Below are 22013 nucleotides of genomic sequence, written 5' to 3' on the forward strand. Positions count from 1 at the left end.
CCTGGGACTAACTTAATTTCTCCTTCACTTCTGAAGGATAGTTTTTACTGGATATAGCATTCTTGGTTATTTTTCTTTCATTTCTTTGAATATGTCATCAAATGTCTTTCTGGTCTCCATGGTTTCTGATGGGAAATTAGCTGTTAATCTTACTGAGATTCCCTTGTAGGCAATGAATCACTTCTCTTACTTCAACATTCTCTTGTTTTTTGACAGTTGCATATGATGTATCTAGGTGTGGATCCGAGTTTAACCTACTTAGAATTCATTTAGCTGCTTGGATATGCAGATTCACATTTTTTATCAAATTTGGGAAGATTTGGCTATTTTTAAAACTTTTTTTCTGATTTCTGCTCCTTCCTTCTGGAGCACCATATGTGCATGTTGGTATGCTTGATGGTGTCTCGCACGTCTCTTCATTTTTCTTCATTCTGTTTCTCAAGCAATTTCAATTGGTCTGTGTAAAGTTTTCTAAGTCCTGCGTGCTTAAATCTGCTGAGCCCCTCTGGTGAAATTTTCATTTCAGTTATACTTTTCAACTCCAGAATTTCTGTTTAGTTAATTTTTATTTCTATCATTTTCTTGATATTCTCTAATTAGATGTGGTTTATTTTAGCTCTTTCAACTTATTTTTAAAAGCAGATTTAATGTCTTTGTCTAATAAATCCAGTGTCTGGGCTTCCTCAGCGACAGCTTCTACTGTTGCCTTTTCTTACTGTCTATGAGTTACTTTCTTGTTTCCTTGCATATCTTATTTTTCTGTTGAAAACTGGACATTTTAATGTGGAAACTCTGGAGATCCAATTCTCTTCCATCTCTGGGGTTTGTTGTTACTGCTTGTTGTAGAAGATCTATGTTTATTTAATTACTTTTCTAAAATAATTCTATAAAGTCTGTATTCTTTCTGGTATATGGCCATTGAAGTCTCACTCAGCTAGCTTTGGACAGAGATTTCCTTAAATATTGGAACCAGTAACCTCTCAGTTTTTGCTGAGTAGCTCTGAATGCTTGTTAGGGCACATCTTCAACAGTCACCCAGGCAGATGGAAATTCTACCTTAGCCTTTCTTTCCTGTTTGCTCAGAGCCCCAAGGTCATTGGAGGTGTTCTTGGCACACAGCCTTGAGTATGTAGGTGGCCTAGATTCCCAGGAATAAGTCAGAGCTTTTCAAAGCTCCTATGGACATCTCCTTCCCCAGCTTTTCCTTTTAAGCTTTGTGGTTAATCTTTTTACTCCAACTGTTATCCAACACCTCAAACAACTGCAAAATTAAAATATTTCCCTGTGATTATCTTCAACACATGTTCTCCAAGGAGAGGGCTTTTAGTGTCAGGTAGATAGATCTGAGTCAAGTCAAAGCCTTTAAGTACAGCCTTCTAGGGAACCATCAGACAGGTCCAATAATGCCAGTTCTTTGAGAATGAAACTTTGAGAGCGTTCCAGCTCTGCTCTGCCCCACTCTGGTGGCTATTACAGCTATCCTGGCACTGGAGAATGAGGAATGGGACCAGGGTAAGTTAAAATGCTAAAATGCTACGAAAACTCAGTTCTTACTGAGATTCAGCTATTTCTCTTGAATAAACATTCTCCAGGTTGTGGCAAGCCTTTAGTTGATTCACAGAGTTTTGAAAAAAAGGAGATTCTGACCACATTTGTCAGTTTTTTTTTTTGTTGTTGTTGTTTGGTGTTTTTTTTGCCTTTAATGGAGGAGCAAATTTTAGAAGGTGGTTAACTCCGCCATTTTCCTCAACCTGCTTTCTGAAACAGATTTAAGATCCCACCATCACCTCCGAATCTCCAATCAATGTGCATTTAAGGAATTAAGAGGTGTAGCTGCTTGCTGAGCCTGGGCATATAGGCCCTGCAGGGGCTACAAGGAGAAGCCAGCAAAATCACAGGGTTCTAGTGAATAGCAGAGCTATGATCTGCACATATAAATGGATAAATGGCAGATATTTACCTGTCTTTCATCTTTGTACCACCTATGCCCACAGAGGGCAAGAGAACTCAATAAACACATTATTAGACAGTCGAGCTGCTGTGTCACATCTTTGATCCCTAAGAAATTGCTTAGCCAGAGCAACCCACAATGAGGAAGGCAGAAATAGCAATTTTCTTTAAGTGCACACAATGTGCCACTTTGTCTCTGCTTCACATGCATCTTGTCACTAACTTCCTGAAAGCTGCTCTATGAGATCGGTCTGTTTTTCTCCTCTCCAGGCTCAGGGAGGCTAAGTTGAGTATGGAAATGAGTATGGTAACCAAAGGGAGAGATAGATCCCTCCTGTGGAAAGGGACAGACACAAACTCTGTGACTGGCACCTCCAACCTTAGGAATCCTCTCAGTCCAGGAAGCTTCATGGATCATTTGGGAAAAACTCACCACCACTCTCTTCTCCCAATAATGCCTGGCCCACCGTAAGTACACAATACCTCACAAATCACAAAAAGTACTATCTTTCTAACAATGTAACCGCCAGTTTCAGAAAAAGTCTTACCTGGGGTCCTGAATAAGGGGACCTCTCAGTCTGGGGGATAGATCCTGGGGAACAGGCTGCCCCAGAAGTCCCAGTGTTGGGAGACCACTGGTTGTCACTGTTGCTGTAACGATTCTTGGTCTTCATATAACTTTTAGTTTGTCGGCGAACCGAGCTTTTACGTGCATGATCTGAATCCTGTGGCAAGGGGTGTGTGTTCAAAGTAACAATGAAGCATAATCATCAGGAAAATGCAAATTAAAACCACAATGACATATTGCCTCACACCTATCAGAGTGGCTATCATCAATAAATCAAACAAATGATTGCATGCACTGTTGGTGAGATGGTAAACTGGTGCAGCCACTATAAAAAGCAGTATGGAGGTTTCTCAAAAGTTAAAAATAGAGCTGCCATACTTCCAGCAATTCCACTCCTGGGTATCTATCCAAAGAAAAACACTGATTTGAAAAGATATGTGCACTCCTATGTTCAATGCAACATTACTAGTAATAGCCAGTGTATGGAAGGAACTTAGATATCCATCAATAAATGAATGGAAAAAGATGTGCTGTGACACACACACACACACACACACACACACACACACACACACTGGATTTTATTCAGCAATAAAGAATGAAATCTTGCCATTTCTAACAACATGGATGGACCTAGAGGCTATTATGCTAAGTGAAATAAGAGAAAGAGATACCATGATTTCACTCATATGTGGAATTTTAAAAAACAAATGAGTAAACAAAACAGAAACGGACCCATAAATATAGAGATTAAGCTGATGGTTGCTAAACAGGATGGGGTAGGAAGATGGGAATAAAAAAAAAGTGTAGAGAAAGAGTGCCTCAGCTTTGGGGTCAGCTAGACCTGGGTTCACATCTTAGCTTTCTTACTAATTAGTTGTGGAACCTTGGAAAATCCCTTTAAAAAAACACTCAAAGCATAACTCAAAAGATAACACTAAAGGGCTTCCTGCTGACATGGCTGCATCCGATTTGCTCTCTGCCCCGTGATTCCAGCTTCTACTCTCAATCTGTGCCGCTTCCCTCAAGAGGTAGGTAAGATCTGAAACTCCCCGCACCTGCCACACAGAGGCTTCCGCCAAGGTCTGTGCCACCTAATCCCAGGTGGTACTCCTAGAGGATGGCCCTGGGCTTCGTGTGTCCCAGCAGAGCGCAGACATATAGGAACTCTTTTTGCAAGACTCACCCATCGCAAATGGGCTATTAGCATCCCCCATGACACCAAAAAGGAGGGAGGTGGGAGTAAAGAAGCCAAAAAAAAAAGGAGAAGCCTCACCTCGTTGCTCTCCAGGGAGGCCTCGCTGCTGACTCCGGGAGCTCTCGCCAGGCCCTCGCTGCTGCTGCTGCTCCGCACGGCCCCAAGATGGGCGCAGAAGGCCTGCTCTTCTGACAACAGTGAAGACAAGGACACCTGACTACAGTCTCATTCGCGGTGACTCCCCAGAGCCTGAGCTGTTTTATCCACAGCACTCATCAATTCCGTAAACAGTTTACTGTGTTGTTTCATGCCGATCGCCTGGCCCGAGCCCTCTCCCCTACACACACAGGCAGGGTTTTTGACTGTCCTGTTCACTGGTAAATCCAAGCATCTAGAACTGCGCTTAGCACACAGGGCACTCGGTAAACAGCTGCCAAACGAATGATACATGTACCATAACGAAGACATTTCTCTGAGGGCTCACCAATCCAGAAGCTACACTTGTCTGGAACGACTGCCCTGGATCCTGCATGGAGACACTAGACTGGAATTTTCTCCTCTCCTGTCTCCATGCCAGATTCTTTGACTCTCCTAACGAGAGTCAGGGCCTTCTATCTCTTTTGCCCTCTCGTTCTTTCTCAACCGCTGGGCACGTAGCAGCACCAAGCCAGGGTAGGATAAGTGGGGGCGGGCACGCAGGAATCCCAAACCTGACAAAGCCCCGAGCCAGGCAGTGCGGGGCACGGTGAGGTGGAGGTGGGCACATACCCCGGCTGCTGCTGCTGCTGCTCTCCACATCCCGGTCATTGATGGGGGAGGTGACATCCCTGTAGCAGAGGCCCCCTACTTCCAGGGGGTTGTCATCACTGCTGTTGAAGGTGACATAGCCCCGTGGAGGCACCTGCTCTGTGGACAGAATTGGGCATGTAAACCCACACGAACCCAAAAGAGAAGACAAGTTCCTCCTGCCAAATGTGACTACCTCTTCTGGGACAGACCCGGCATGAGGGAAGACCCAGGGTCTGGACAGGAAGGAAGGAGAACTGTATCTTCCTGTCCATTATCTCATCCACTCACTGCAGTAACTTGGACATACTGTTGTGTGCAGTTTGCAGGTGAGGAGACAGGCTTCGAGGGTTTGAAAGACCAGTCTCGTGTCCCATACCAAGTACACGGTGGAGTCAGGACTGGTACTCGTTCAGGCCTGGAGCCCTCTCCATCACACCAGGCTATTTCTTTTCCAAATGTGAACAGTAGGAAATGGTAAGCTGTGATTACAGACTCCTGAGCCAAGAAAAAACTATACCACTAGGTGTCCCTTTTAGCATGAAGCATTTAATCTCACACACCAGCCTTCGTGGTCCCTGTGACTTTTCAACACAGGCACCTAGGGGTTTCCTCCTCAGGTCGGTCAACCCCAACCAAAAAAGCTCTGGCTGAGCAGGAAAGTAGGAGGCCCTGGACTAAAAATTAACTGCAGTGACACCAAGACATACAACCTGTGAATGTATCTACCTGCAAGAAAACGGAGAAAGGGCAGAACGCAAACCAGAGTTTTATTCCTATTTTGCCCTGCCCCTGCCCCACAGAAAGTACACTTATTTGCACAAAACTGGCTAATGGGGCCATGGCTACCTTATTTTCTTCATATCTTTCTGTAGTTACCAAGACTTTTTATAATCAGCACATTTATCATTCAATAAAAATTTTTCAATTTTTGGCAAATAGAATATATTTACTTACAGAAAATTCAAATATCACCAAAGTGTAGCAAGAAAAAACAAAACTCTCCTAAAGTGCCACAACCAAGAGTCAACTACCATCATTACTCTGGTGAATGTTCTTCCAGCCTTCTCTGTGGGTGCACAAAAAGAACTGTGTACAAATAGGCTTCCGCCATAGTATTACTGATAACTTGAAAGAATTCCACTTTTACAAAAGCATTTGTTGGACAGCTACACAGATTAATTACACCCTGCCCAGGGGTAAGACCCATCCTTCCTATGCCGCTACCATACCTCGGGGTGGGACAGGTAGCACAGACTCCTTAGAAGGAGCAGACTCTGCCACGCAAAAAGATAACAACTCAGCCAAATGTCCCAGAGCCATGTGCTTATGAGCTCATCAGACAGGATATGAACTGTACCCTCACCCTGTGGCAGAAGCTTGCCAGCAGCTGGGTGAGGGTACAGTCAGCCCACTCCCCAAAAATGTTGGAGAAGCTGGGCCTCGAGCTACAAACCTAGGACTCCTGCCAAGGGCCTTAGAACGGAGAATCAAATTATTCAGACACTCTTGACTGAAACATGGTCTCTGACGGAAAGTTGGTTTCTTCCAAGCCCAGGCTTCAGAGGTGTACTTGCTTACGCGGAGGGCCCATCTACCCAGCCTACTAGGCCAGCAGCCTCGGCCTGGCCACTGATGAATAACAGGCATCAAAGGAAGATGTAACTCACACCTAAGTCTGATTACTTGGTCAGGCCAGAGCAAGAGAGTGAGCATCAAACCCAATTCACTCCAAGAACTGTCAGTGCCCCCCATGCTCCCCAAAATCATTGCACTTGACATTCAGGAGCTGACAACTTGAGAATGAACTAAAGAGATCTGGAAACTCAGGGTCTAGGATACTAGCCCACCAAGGGTATCATTTGACAATTCTCAGAGGGATCTGAGCATCAAATCCATCACCTGGAGAAAAGGACAAGAGTCATCCCTTGGCCTGGCCCAGAGGCACATCCATCTCAGGCTGGAAACGTGTTGAGTATTGTACCCAGGAGATGTGGCCAGAGACAGGAAGTGGGGCTCAAATGTCACACTGTCCCTGCACTAGCTGACCCACCACATGATGAATGAAATTTGAGCCTAGCTACATTTCTGCTGCTGGAGAGAAAGTCCCATTTGTAATTTTAACCAATGAAAAGGAAAATCAAAGGATAAACCCAAACACGAGAGCTAGCCAATAACTAATGTATTTCCATAACTGTCATCAATTTTGAGTTTTTGAGCAGCTACTCCCACCCAATGGCCCATATTTCAGGAGCCTGGGAGTTTTGGGTTCTTATCATGACAGAATCTTCAAATGCACTATCAAAGAGCCATCAGGAATATGGAACGCTCACCATAGCCAGGCTGCTGAGTCTTGCCTCCAAGTCCAATAGCTGTGATCCTGGCCAAGGCCCGAGGCCCCTCGTGGATGCTGAGGCCCTTCTTCCGACACGGCCTCTGTCTCTGAGGAACAGGGCAGGATTCATCTGAAGAGCTCAGATCTTCATATTTTTCTGTGGGTCAAACATCGAAATTTAAACAATTTGTCCAGTGATGTATTAATTCACTAATTTTCATAGTCAACTGGAAGAAACTCATCATAATTAGTTTTCTTAAATGAAGAAGAAAAGTATGTTTCCTAGGACTTCACTTGTAAGAAATGCCACAATGGGCCAGTCCACTGCTGAGACAGAGTGCAGGGACATCTGCAGGGACAGTAAGCTTACTAAACATGAGCTGAACCGAAAAAGTTTATCATGATGGGGGAGTCTAATTCATATTTCTTATTCCTCTCATCTGGGTTTACAGAATTTTTTATAAGAAGCATGTATTATGCTTACAATCATAAATTTTGTTCTAAGTTGAAATGATAAGATCCATCACTTCATATAGATATGGCAACTTAACTCACAACTTCCAAGTAATTTTATATTCTCGACCTCAACCTGAACAGCTTCTTGGGAAACAAGTGCTACGTGAGGCTCTGCGTGCTACATTTTAGGAAGTATTTCAATAGCACCCACCTGAGCTTAAATGCTCAGCATGCCCACAGCCATTACTATTTTATTGCTTTTCATCATTTTCCATATTTCATCATACCTAGAAGGCAAAATTCATGTATAAATTTGTATAAGGCTCCCATCTGATAAGATCTCACTTTGGAGCTGGTAAACCAGGTCAAAGCGCAGAAAAGTCCCTCATTATCGCTGCACACCACTGTGAGCTGGTGTTTATTACAAAACAATCCTGAGGCCAGGAAGGGAGCTGGGCAGAGCCAGGCCCTGGAAAGGAAGTGGGCTCACTCAGATGGGAACTGAGACCTCGACTGTCAGTGACTGCCCAGCAAACCAAGGACTTACTTACTGACCCAGGTTTCAAACTGGGGCCAGTGACCCAAGAGGACCACTCCCTCCTTTCCTCATTTAACTCACTTCCATCTGCTCCAGGATTTACGTCACCAGGAGACTGTGGTCCCATTCAAGCAAAAGATGGAGTCATAAAAAATATATGTACAAGGGAGGGGGAACCAAGGAGAAGGTGGCTCCATGAATCTAAACTTCCCAACACGTCCTCTCAAACCTGCATGAGTCAGCAGGAACCACAGACAGAATCTCACGAATCCCACACCTTTAACATGACCTAGACAGCAGAGAACGTCGCAAACTTCAAAGTTCCTGCTCCTGTGAGGAGAAGACAAACACTCCTTTCCAACAGAGTAATATCCGGCTCGCTCACCCCTATTCTCTACAGGGAACAAAGCGGATCTGGGAAAAAACACACAGAAGAGAGGCAAGGGGAGAGAAGTGACAATGTCACCCCGGAAAGACAAAGTCCATTCTCCAGGCAAAAATACTGAAGAAGAATCCTAGTGGAGTGGAGCACAACCACAGGGAAGTGACTTAAGAATGCACGTGGGCCTCAGGGAGCAGTCAGAGGAGCAGCAGGCCTTCTGGGAGAGACACCTTCTGGAAACTGGGCAGCAAAGAGTAAAAGGCAAGCAGGAGAAGTTCAGCACCTGGCAAGACAAAACTGTATCAGAGAACACATGATGCTTGGTCTAACTATATCAAGGAAGAAAATAGTGAAGGAGGGAGGCAGGAGGGAAGGGGGAGGGGAAGGAAGGGAAGAGAGAAAAGGAAAGAAAGAGAAAGAAAGAAAGAAAAGAAAAAGGAAAGGAAAAAGGAAAAAGGAAAAGGAAAAGGAAAAGGAGAAGGAGAAGGAGAAGGGAAGGGAAGGGAAGGGGAGAAAGAAAGAAAAAAAAAAGGCCATCCAGTAAAGAAACTGTCCTTGGACACTGGGGAGGAGGAGCTCCCGGACCAGGACGCACACGATAGCCAGGCCACTAAGCCCTGTCTGTGACATGCAGAAGCACCAGCAATCCTCACCTACATGCAAATACTCCACGGAACACACAGAAAATGAGAATCAAACACACAGCAAGTGAAAACGGCCCCTCCCTCCAAAACTCAACCAAAGAGGAGTAAGCAGAAGAAAACTGTGACACTACACTCTGAACTGACGGAGCCTTCGATGGCATCTGAGACAAGAAAAGCACCTGAAATGGAAATTCAAAACACACACACGCACACACAAACACACCCACGCAGAATGGTGAGAAAAAAGACTGTACTCGGGAAAGAGAGAGAAAGTCAAAATTTTTAAATGAAGACTAAATTACAAGGTGACCAAAGAACAGATCTGAATGGAAACTGAACCGGAAGTGTTGAAGAAAAGCACAAAAACAACCAAAGAATGAGATCAAGAAAAAAGTAAAAAGCATCAGAGAGAAATAATGGATGGAAGGCTGGCAAAATGAAAAATGACAAAAGAAAATAACCATTGAAACAGAAGAAACTTTTTAAAAGAAGAGCAGAAAAAAAAAAACTATTTTGTAGACCTCTGTGTAAATAAGTTTGAAATCCTGGATAAAATGATTTCCTAGGAAAATACAGTTTACCAAAATTCACCCCAGTGAAATCAGAAAGCTTAAGCAGACCAATTTCTATAGAAGAAACAAACAACTTGTCAAGGAACCACTCCACAAAGACCAGATCTAGATGGTTTCACAGAGAATCCTACCAAACCTTCAAAGGCAATAGGGCACCAATGCTGCAAAAAAATTGTTTTAGAGCGCAAAAAGGAAGGAAGAAAAACTTCCAAATTCTTTTTTACGAAGCAAATATAATATTGATACCTATACCTGAGAAGACAGAAAAGCAAAATCATAGACCATTATCATGTATGAATGAATAGTCATACAAAACACTAAATAAAACATTAGCAATCAGAATACAACACCGCATTTAAGAAAAAAATACACCACATAGGATTTATGCCAAGAATGTAGAGTTAATTTATTATTAGAGAATTCATTAATATATCATATTAATAGTTCTAAGGAGAAATTTCATAATCATCTCCATAGATGTTGAAAAAGCCTTTGAAAAAATTCAACACTATTCCTGTAAAAAAATACTCAAGAATATAAGAAATAACAGATACTTTCTTAACATGATAAATTATATGCACATCTTACTCTTAAAGCCAGCATCTGACTTAATGTGGCATTTCCGCTAATGTCAGGACCCAGTGAATGTCCGCTATCTCCACTATATTCAACATCACACTAGAAGTATTAGCCAATGCAACTGAACAAAAGAAATGAGAGGTTAAAAATCAGAAAAAGTAGTAAATCTATCTCCATTTGCAGATTATATAGGAGTATACCTGGAAAACCCTAGAGAATAAATAAATAAAACTAACTCAAACAATGAAAGGATTCAGTAAGGCAGCAGAATATAAAATTGGTATACAGACATCAATAGCCTTTATATTCACAAACGATAAGCAGTTATAGGATATTATGGTAGTGAAATCCCACTTACAATAGCAACAAAGAGAATCAAATACTTAGGCATATACTTAAGTTATATGCAAAACACATCTAAGGAAAAATTTCAAACCTTCCTGTAAGATAGAAAAGTACACTTGAACAAGCACATTCCTTGTTGTTAGATAAGACAACTTAACAACATAAAGGGGGGTAGTTAATTTCTAAATCTGTCGCAATCTCAATATCAGCACGCTGTTTTTAAGGAGCTATATGAGCTGACACTCAAGTTCATATAAGAAAAAAGAAAAGCAATAGCTAAGAACACACTGAAAGAGGTAAGCTATGAGAAAGACTAGCCCCACTAGATAGTAAAACATATTACAAAAAGCCTCTATAACTAAAGCAGTGTAGTTCTGGCGTGTGAATAGACAGACCAGATATAGACAGGAAGTGTACAGAACAAATGAAAATTTCACATGTGTGACAAAGGTCTCTCAGATCACTAGGTCAAAGCTGGACTTTTAAATAAATAATGCTAGGACAACTAGGTAGCCATTTGAAAAAACCATACTTTAGACTATACATGAAAATAAAAGCATAAATGGGTCAGAGATCTAAATGTAAAAAATGAAACCATGTCACTACTAGAAGAAAATATGGGTGAATTCTTGCACATCCAGGGCAGAAGAAGATATTCTATGAATCAAAATCCAGATTGATGAATTTGACTATATAAAATTAAACATTTTTATGGCAACAAACACCATAAGCAAAGTCAAGAAACAAAAACCAGAAGTTAGCCCCTTCATGGGGCGGCCCTCCTATCTCTAGGTGGGGACATGCCCGCATCCTATGTACCTGCATTCAGTCTGGCAGGTCCCACATCCTCTCCCATTAGACAAGAGGGTCTCAACCCTGACTGCACAATGGAGTCATGGGCAGGGGATGGAGGGGGTAGGGACGGTGGGGCGGTGGAGCAGCGGGTAGGCCTCCAGCAGAAGGTAAGGTTGCAGATGCAGGTACCTGGGTTCCGATAGAGACTCTTGGGCAGAGAAGGCGAGTGAGCATCTATCAATCCCACTATCTTCATGTGTCCATACTGCTTGGCCAGCATTCGGGCTGTGGCCCCACTGTGGTCTTTTGTGTCCACTTTGACCCCCTGTGACAGTTGGTAAAAGAACAAGAGTTAGGAACCTCCCCTGCAAAGCACCCTCACTTTCTGGGCTGCGGACCCAGGAAAAGACGCGCACTGGTTTCTTACCCAGGTCTGCGCCTAGGGTACTCTAAAACCCCACAACTTTGGGAGAAAGAGGCGAGGGCCTGTGTGGTCTCTCACTCTCACTGCTAAGAGTAAGTAGGGGTGTGGGGAGGGGCTTGCTGGCTCTTCAAATAAGGCAGTAATCCTTCCATCTCACAGATGGGGCAGCTCTCTAGTTCATTCCCATTTGGCTTTCAGCTGCCCTGGGGCAGGCAGATATTTAAAATTTAAAGCAGGAGGCAGTCAGGTACTCCAGGTAAGGAAGGACAAATTCAGGCCACTGTGCAGTGCAGGAGAGCTCGTCTTCCCCCTTGCGTGTATCCACCTCGCTTCACTTCTTTTCACACAGAAAACTGGAGACAACGGATTCACTAGAGAAGCAGCCTTTAAAAATCATAATCAGAATGAGAACCCCACCCTTCTGAAACAGAATTTGGTAATTTTTATCCTAAGCCCTAAAAGGTATTTATAGTCTTCAGCCCAACAATTCCACTTCTGTGACTCTATCCTAAGGAAATAACCCCAAACACAGAAAGCTTTTACACAAAGATGTTTAGCACAACATATCTGTAATAATGAAAACCCAGAGACAACTTAAATGGTCAGGGGTAGAGAGTCTGCCATGTTACTGTCATAGATGCTGGTGTTTACAAATAATTTGTTAACCAAGTTTTAAAAAGAACCATGAGACAAAACTATATACATTCCAACTGCAGCAACATAGACAAAACAAAAAAGTGTACAAAAAGCACTATGGGAAAGAAATATGCCCAAATTGTTAATATTATTTTTAAGGAGGGACATAATGGGGCGTTTTCCCATCTTCCTTCTAAATTTTCTAAATTTACTAATATGAACATGTCAACTTTTGTAACTGGAAAAGCCCAATAAGCTTTCTATTTTCAAAGCTTCAACCACGTGATCTCATACGTGAAGGTGAGACTACTGGAGCTCAGTGCTCTGGATGGCAAATCGGCAAGAGGCAGTTAAAACATTAAAAGCACATATACCCCTCGACACAGCAACTCTACTTCCAGAAATTTAACTCCAGGAAATAAAATAATTAAGGACATACAGTAACATTTAGGCTCTTTCCTGCAGCACTGTGAAAACTGGAAAAGAAACTAAAATAGGGATTTAGTGAAAAAAAGTGAGAACGCATCTATATAAAATGGAATAAAAATGGAATACTGCCCACCAATTTATGACAGGTCCAAGTGTATTAGCAACATGAACACGGGTACATAAGGATCATTAAGAGAAAAAAATATTACAAAACATTTTGAATAACAGGATTCCACTTTGACCTAAAATATATATAAATAGGATGTGGTTCCATAGTGTAGCAGTTAGCACGTCTGGTTTACACGCAGAAGGTCCTGGGTTCACGCCCCAGTGGAGCCACGGTCCACAGTCTACGGCCATGCCACCCTGAACAAACTCAATGTCTGATCTCAGAAGCAAAGCATGGTCAGGCCTGGTTAGTATTGGATGGGAGACCACCTAGGAAGACCAGGTGCTGTAGGCATAAATAGTAATAATAATAATAATAATTATTATATATATATAAATCTATTAAAGAACTAAAAGGATACTCGACATTGTGTTAATATGCGCTATCTCTGGATGATGGGATCATGGGTGATTTTCCTTAACAGCCGTTCTAATTCTTCCATAGCAAGTATATATCACTTGTATAGTAAATATTTATATATGTACTCTTTCCCCCTAATTTGAAAAACTAAGATCAATTGACAGTCTTGGCTGAGCCCAGTACAGAGGGTGAGTATTACACTATCATCTGCATTTTTACAAGAGCCTAATGAGCTTTACTTTCTATAATCCCCACTTTCCAGAGCTCTGGTTACAAATCAACTGTGAAATCTTCAGCCTTGAAAGATAATTTCTAGGGGGTTGGGGGAGGGAGAATTGGATGAGGGTGGTCAAAAGGCACAAATGTTCAGTTACAAGATAATAAGTGCTCAGGTGTAATGTGCAACACAAGGGCTAGAGTTAACACTACTGTACGATATATGGAAAAGTTAAGAGTAAACATATATGTGTTATCTGTATGATGATGGACATTAACTAAACTTACTGTGACGATCATTTCATGATGTTCCTAAGTCAAATTGTCGTGCAGTACCACTCCCTAAATTTATACAGTAAGTCAATTATATTTCAATAAAACTAAGGAGATAATTTCTAATTTCAGTTTGACAGAAGAAACCCAAAGGTTTCAACCCAAACAAACAATGCCATCTTCACTATAGAGTTTTAACTAGTACGTTTTTAAGCCTGGAAGACTTCAACTTCTAAATACTAAATACTAAAATAATACTATTCCTTAGTAAGAAATGAGGAAGAAGAGAATCGAGAACAAGGTCCCTGAGGTGAGGGAAGAAAATATTAGAACTTCTATGTATTTATTTATGCTTTAAATGTTTTTTGATTTTTCTTCCTATATTATAATACATATAATATATTACTAGAGAAGTACATCATCAAATTCATTGCAAAAAAATTCGAGACCATACACTAGTATTACAGGGGGGGAGGGGGCACTCATGAGATGGAGGGCGGCTGGATCAACTCTCAGTCCCCTCCTAAAAGAGGCCCAAACACACCCTGTCCAGATTGAGCTGCTGCAGCCTGGCCCCCCTGGGAAGAAGGGACATGGGATGCAAGGAAAGCAAGCACAGCCTTCTTCTCCCCTGGCAAAGACCACGGGGTGCCAGGCCTCGTCCACCTCTCCATCTCCAAGAATAGAGCCTAGCTCTGGAGGGGCAGGTCAGGAGACCAGTGGGCCCATCCCTCTGGCTCCCTTTGGTTTAAAGACCTGGCCCACCAGCCACGCACTCCAAGCCGTGCCCACCATCCATCTCAGCCAGACAGCGATTGCTTGGTAGTGACTGACACCTTTGATTCCTGATTAGTGTGCCGGAGGCAGAGCTTACTGCTGATCTCCTGAGTTTGATAACTGTATATGATTACGAAAGAGAAAATTGTTTTTAGGAAATACATATAAAAGTATTTAGGGTGGCAGAGGCATTATGTCAGCAACTTACTTTCAAATGGTTCTAAAAAGATTATATGTATATAGAGACTTATGAAATGTTAATATTGGGGAATCTAGCAAAGGTATGCAAATTCTCTATACTATTTTGCGATGTTTCTTTAAGTCTGAAATTATTTCAAAGTTTAAAATTTTTTTAATTTTCCAAAAGAAATTCAATACAATTTGTTTTCCTTCAATACAAGTTGCCTACATATAATCTCAGGCCCAGCAGGGGAATACAGGAACCAAGGGTAATGAGGACGTAAGGTATACAATAGTAAAGTCTCTGACTTTCCAATACGTTTTCTGTTTTAAAAATTACATAAGTGACTGTCTCTTACGAGTTCCAATTCTATCATATTTAAAGTCAGGCTCTAAACTCAGAAGTAGACGTTATGCTCTTTACAGTTCTGGGCTTTTACTCAGCTCTTTCTTTTTTTTTTTTAAATTAAAGTTATTGGGGTAACATTGGTTAATAAGATTATATAAGTGTCAAGTGTATAATTCTATAATAAATCGTTTGTGTGCTCACAACCCAAAGTCTAGTCTCCTTCCAATACCACATATTTGAACCCCTTTACCATCTTCAACTTCTCCCCACCCCCATTTCCCTCTGATAACCATCATACCATTGTCTGCATCTATGAAGTTTTTTAGTTTTGTTTGTTGCTTTGTTTTATATCCCATATAAACAACAAAACAATCCAAGTAAAAAGTGGGCAGAGGACCTGAACAGACACTTTTCCCAAGAAAACATATAAATGGCCAACAGATATGAAAAGATGCTCAACTTCACTAGCTTTAAGGGAAATGCAAATCAAAACCACAATGAAATACACCTGTTAGAACAGTTATACTCAACAAGAAATAACAAGTGTTGGCAAGGATATGGAGTAAAAGGACCCCCTCACACACTGCTGGTGAGTATGCAAATTGGTATGGCCACCATGAAAATAGTATGGAGGTTTCTCATAAAAAATTTAGAGCTACCATAAGACCCAACAAGCCCTTTTCTGGGTATCTAACCATCTATTCTTGACTCTAGGTTATATCTTAAGGATCCTAGTTGGTGTCAGTGAACTTACCTTCAAAGAATAATTATTTGCAGAAAAGGGAACCCAAATGGCTGATAATATATGAAAAGGTGCTCTGCCTCATCAGAAATCTGGAAGAGTAAAAATCAATAGGAGACAGCTCATCTGGTACCATATAGCAAGTGTTATTGTGGGTGTGGGAGACAGGAGCTATAAAACACTATTGGAAGTGTGTAAACTGGGACAACTATGGAGGAAAGCAAGTTAACGCGCTCTAGTGTAGCTAAACCCACTCTACACACCAGTTCTACTTTGAAGAATACAGGCTGATCTCCTAGAGAAATCCCTTCACATGTACTTGAGAAGACAGGTAAAAACTGTGAACTCCAGCACTGTTAGGAATACCAAAGGGGACACAACTTAAATGGCTGATAAAAAAGGAATAGATAAATGCAATATATTCATACCTTCGATAAACAGAGCTGTTAAAGTGAGTAAATGACATCTATATGTACCAACACTGCTGAATGACACATACAGTCTGGTATATTATTTATATAAATTTTTAAAATATATAAAACAAGTCTATGCATTGCTTAAGGACACACAATATGTGATGAAAGCATCAAAATCAGGGATAGGAAAGGTACAGACCAGCATCTGGATAGTGGCGATCTCTGGGCCATATGGGTTAGTTGTATTATCTTTTGTACTCTTTGGTATGTTTAAAGTACTTCATAATTTAAGATTCATAATTCTTGCTGCATAAAAAAAAGTGTCAGTTGGCACAACATGCTCTTCGGATGGCAATTAGGCAATAATCATCTTAAGAATGTACTTACACGTCACCCTTCTACCTTTAGTACTGAACTATATGGAGTGGGTCCCGTACGAATGCAGAAATACATGTGCACAGATATTCTCCACAGCACTGTGTACAACAGCGAATGGTTGTCAACAATTCAAGTCTATCTGCAGACTAAAGAAACTCTGATTGAATCCTACAAGGGAGCACTATGCCATCACAGAGAGATAAAGAGCGGGGGAGGGAGCAAGAATGTAGGGGGGGTGGTAGGGAAGGAGGAGAGAGCTTTACAAAATACACTGATATAGAACAAACTCCGGAAGAGACAGTTAAGTTTGTTTGTTTGTTTGTTTAAAACAAGACGGGGAGCAGTCTGGGAAGAGCGACCAAGAGACTGAGGCAAAGGCTGAAGGCAGGCTCACTGTATACCTTCTGTCTTATCCCCATTTTTACCATGTAAACGTACTGTCCCCAAGTTATTTTTTAAAAAGAGATAGGATGATGATATTTTATTATTCTAAAGTTCCCACCAATAAGTAAGAAAAAATATAACTATCAATAGAAAATTGGGCCCAAAACACAAAGGGACAATTCATGAAAGAAATACGAATGGCCAATAAATATATTTTTAAATGTTCAACCTCACTAGTAAGAACAAACCAAAATTAGATGCCATTTTTTTTCCCACCAGATTGGGAAAAACTTAAGATGGGTAACCTCAAGCAAGGGCTAGTGAGGACATGAGAAAATGAGCGCCTACATATACTACTGGTGGGAAGGACAACAGACACAACCTTTTTAGTGGGAGTTTGTTAGGACTTTACATATAAATTAAATATTTCCCCCATTGGATTTTTTGAACAACTTTATTAAGATATGATTCACATACATGCAATTCGCCCACTTAGTGTACAATTCAATGGTGTATAACTATCATCACAATCAATTTCAGAAAATGTTTATCACTCTAAATAGAAATCCTGTAATCCTGTACTCCTTAACCATCATCCTCTCCCCAGTCTTCTCATTCCCCTCCCCCAGTCCTAGGCAACTGCTAATCTACTTCTGTCTCTATAGACTTGCTTATTCTGGACATTTCATACAAAAGGAAATCACAGAACATGTGGTCTTTTGCATCTGGCTTCTTTCACTTAGCATAACATTGTCAAGGTTCGTCCTTGCAGCACCAGTTCTTCATTTCTTTTTATGCCCAAATAATATTCCATTGTGTGGATATTACATACTTTATTTATCCACTTAACGGTTGATGGACGTTTGGGTTGTTTCCACCCTTTGGTTATTATGAATTACACTGCCAGGGATATTTGTCTTTAAGTTTTTGCATAGATCTGTTTTTAATTCTCTGGGGTACACACCTAGGAGTGGAATTGCAGGGTCACCTGGCAACTATATTTAACTGTTTGAACAGACTGTTTTCCAAAGAGGCTGCATCATTTACATTTATATCAACAGTGTATGTGGGTTCCAATTTCTACACATCCTCACCATCTCTCGTTTTTATCCATTGTTTTTTTCATTACAGACTCTCTAGTTTTGGTTTGCATTTCCCTGATGACTAATGATGTCAAGCATTTTTTCATATGCTTATTGGCCGTCTGTATAGTTTCTTTGGAGAAATGTCTATTCGAATCCTTTGCCCATCTTTTAATTGTGTTTTTATTAGGACCTATTAAACTTAAAATGTGAGCAGCAGCAATAGAAATAGAGTATACAGAAATAACTGCATGCATGCTAAAGCTGTATGTACAAAGATATTCCCTGAAGCATTGGTTATAACCGCAAAACGTTGGAAACCTTAAATTTCTACTAATAAAGAACTGATTGAATTCATAATCAGTGAATTCACTATGACCCACACAGCTATTCCAGAAGCTCCTGATCCCAGAGATGCAGTAGCAGCCACTGGCTGGGAAGCTGCATGGAGACTGCTTTATAGTAACTATGGAACAGATTATACATGGAATACTGTACAAGGATCAGATGTCTTTGGTACATTTAAGTGATTTTTTAAAAGCTGCAGAGCAAATATTTAGTAGAATCCCACTTTGCAGGTATCTATTGACATACCTTCTAAGCAGAGGAAAAGTCCTGGGGTGTCTCTTTATCAAACCCAATGGGCATCTTGGGGAGGAGTAGGGAGTGGTTAAAAAGGGAGGAAGATCTTTGCCTTCTTACTCTACATAATTTTTTTAAGTAATGGGATAATGAGTGCTATTTACAGTTTAAAATAGATTTTCCATACTTTTCAAATAATAGTATTTTCAAAATTCTTACAAAAACAGGTTTCTATTTTTACTCACCACTGTACCCTTAAATGCCTAAGTGCCACTCAACACTTGGTATCAATAGATATAAAATGAAAATGTACTGAATATATGAAGAGCAGTTATTTCTGTGTAGCAGAAAATTGTTATAGTTTATACTTCAGTGATATAATTCCTCACTTGCTATGACTTAAATTATAAGCTAATAAAGAGGGTCACTTACATAATTCAGAAAATACTGCACAATTATTTCATGGCCAGCAGCAGCTGCTTCCATCAAAGGAGTGAATCCATATGTTGGCTCCCTGCAAGACAGAGGCCACAATGCAATGATTAACAGAAAGAAGTTCTACCAGGGAGACACTTCCTTGCTGTAGAAAAAACCAAGCTGACCCAAAGTCACCCATCCTGAAGTGTAGAGGTCTCTCTCTTGCAAGAATTAACGGGGAGATGAGAAAAATTCTTATCTACACATCAGCCTCATGAACTTTTCTGGTTTCTACTTCTCTAGTTTTTGTCCTAAAGACAATTTCTCTCCCTATCATCCCTCCTTCTAATCTGTTTGCACCCACTATCTCAAATCTGCATATGAATCCCCAGCAAAAGGCTGTGGCCTTTTACTGCTCACGGAAAGCTAATGTCTTCCATCCACCTCTCCATGCCACTCAGGAACGCCCCCAGGACTAATAATCTACCCTCTCCTTACTACATCTGGTACCTGATGCTTATTTTTGGTGCTTGGTTAGGGTTAACTCTGCACCGTCTTCAGAGTACTCCCTACCCCTCATTTCTTTCATGCTGGTCTAGAACACAGGAACCAAATTGAATACTGGAATTCATCCATTCCAAGACACACCATTTTCACATTTTAACATCTCTGAAGTCAGAATGTGTCTTAAAATCCATGGGCAAGTTGCATTAGTAGCATTTTTTTCTTTCTTAGTGACACATAAAGCTTGGTGTGCCTCACAATGGATGACATCACCCAGAGAGCATGCAGTGCCAGTTGGATGCTGTGATGAAAGGGATCATCATCATGGCATGCTTTAGACAATATCCCTTCCAGCTTATAAAACTCATGAATGTTTTCAAAGCATTACTTCACCTGATGTATACAAAAGGTGAGGAGAGAGGAATTAGCATTTAATGCATGTCAATTAAGTGCCATTCGCTATGTTAGATATGACAGAACATGTAATTCTTCTAATAACTCTATGACATAAGTATTGCTATCTCCAGTTTTCAGGACGAAAATGAGGCTGAGAGAGTTTCAAGTGCTGCATCCGATGTCACCTGACAGATGGGTGAAAAGGCCAGGGTTAACCCTAGGCCTACTGCACCTGGGTGGGACTGTCCCTTCTGCCCCTTTGTCTGAACCTCTCCACCTGAGGAAGGAGATTTCCTGACTCTGGCCTGTAGCTGCCTCTACAGCTGCCCTCCTCAGAGTGAGATATGACACACCCACTCCTATGGCCACTTAAGACCTGTAATCACCTCACGTTGGCATTCGCTCCACTGTCCAAAAGGAACTTAACCATCTGCTGATGCCCAGCACTGGTGCAGTGGAAGAGGGCCGTCCAGCCTTGAATGTCCTTCATTTCTAGCTCAGCACCTTGCTTCAAGAGAATACAGAATGCTTGTTACAGCCTCATCTCCTGTGCGTGGGGTGGGCGCCCTCCAGGCCATCATGCTGAAAGAATCAAAGTGATTACACACGCACGCACATCATGGATTACAGTGGTTCATGTTTCTGCCAGAGCGGCCAGGGAGCCCCTCAGGATTCTGGGCCTGCGTCCCCTCGTAGCTCACCTGGAGGAGAAAGTAGGCGATGCTCTCGTTGCCACAGCTGGAAGCCAGCATCAATGGAGTCTGCCCTTCTGGGGTCGGCACATTCACACTCACCCCCGCCTCGAGTAGCAGGTGCACGATGGTGTCATGTCCAATGTAGGAGGCATACATCAGCGGGGTCCAGCCACCACCATTCTTCTTATTCAAATCTAACTCTCTCCTAAACAAATGTAAGATATGCTAGACACGCCCAGCCGTCTCACCTGTAGGGTTTGCCAAAGCCGGCAGTGAGGCCAGGGATGCTGCTCAACATCCGACAGTGCACAGGACGGGCCCCACCACAGACTGATCTGATTTTTAGTAGTGCCAAGGTCGAAAGACCCTGACCTGGAGCCTTGACTACCTTTCACCAACAGACCACAGTCTGCTTGTCCAGCGTTGGGGGAGAGAAAAGAGGACTTTGTCACCTAACCCTATAGAAACATTCTTGGAAAATCTGTGACTAAATAATCCCATCTTTCTCACCGATTTCCATTAAAATTCTAGAAAAGCATTTCCCATAGGAAAAAAAAATGAGGGCTTCCCAACCCTGGATTTGGGGTTGGGGGATGGAAATAACACCCACTTCCAGAAGCATACTGCATAATTCATGCCTCCCAGCCTTTCCTCCTCCACAGTCCCGCCTCCAGCGGAGCTAACAATTGCCAATCAATCCACACAGCTTGTGCCCCTCGTAGGTTTACACACATTAAGCCATACCAGACACTTATTTACCATTCACTAGCATCTTTTGACTCTGGGATGCCCACAAAGCCATCCCGGAAGGTCCTGATTCCAGAAATGCAGTAGCAGCCACTGGCTGGGAGAGCTGCACAGAGACCATTTCATCCTCACCACCCAAATCACTACTCATCGATGGAATGCTCAATTCCAAATGGAGAGCGGGGAGCCATACTCTGAGCAGAGCATCCCTGAGGCTCTCTCACCTCCCCTCAGCCCAATTTTCCCTTCTCCAACTCCTTGGGTCCCTAGTCTGTCTTACTGTGAGCAAGCCTCAGGCTCAGCTAGTGTCACAATCCCATCTAGAACACAAACACTTCCCTCTTCTCCTCTGTGGAGCCGTTCTGGACTGTGCATTTTACCAGCAAGCCCAAAGGCTTAAAAGCCCAAGAATGCCAAAGGAATAGTTATATCTGGGGTCTTGGGGACCTCGTGAGGGAGATGTGCTGCCTGCGTACCTGGCTAAACATTCTCAAGGCCGCCTGGTTCAAGAGTATGATGGATTATCCCTCACCATAGTGCACTTAAACTTGACTGGCCAGGTATTTATAAGTGATGGCTATGACTTGGGAACCGGAAACCTAATGCTTCCACGAGGCTTGGCTTTGGCACCCCAGGAACTGGAAAAGACATATATAGGTATGGATATAGATTGTTTCTCTAAGTTATCAATGAGAAATGGAAATGTGAG

The 22013-nt window shown here is 41.9% G+C and overlaps 1 protein-coding gene across 9 annotated transcripts in view; it reads right to left on the reverse strand.

The window, feature by feature from the left end:
* Positions 1-22013, reverse strand: part of ANKS3 (ankyrin repeat and sterile alpha motif domain containing 3) — a 28846-nt gene that overhangs the window by 3408 nt on the left and 3425 nt on the right. For 7 of the 9 annotated variants that reach the window (XM_039885232.1, XM_039885233.1, XM_039885226.1 and 4 more), the window contains exons 3-10: positions 20564-20762; positions 20249-20370; positions 18978-19059; positions 11338-11473; positions 6836-6994; positions 4485-4622; positions 3795-3904; positions 2499-2675 (exon numbers count right to left, since the gene is read on the reverse strand). In XM_039885232.1, coding sequence (XP_039741166.1) covers positions 2499-2675; positions 3795-3904; positions 4485-4622; positions 6836-6994; positions 11338-11473; positions 18978-19059; positions 20249-20370; positions 20564-20762 — 1123 coding nt within the window. Of the gene's footprint in view, positions 1-2498; positions 2676-3794; positions 3905-4484; positions 4623-6835; positions 6995-11337; positions 11474-18977; positions 19060-20248; positions 20445-20563; positions 20763-22013 lie in introns of those variants that run through there. The other 2 variants (XM_039885228.1, XM_039885235.1) reach the window with 2 other exon arrangements.

Source organism: Pteropus medius, unplaced genomic scaffold (genome assembly GCF_902729225.1).
Source record: "Pteropus medius unplaced genomic scaffold, Ma_sr-lr_union100, whole genome shotgun sequence".
Classification (NCBI taxonomy): Eukaryota; Metazoa; Chordata; class Mammalia; order Chiroptera; family Pteropodidae; genus Pteropus; species Pteropus medius.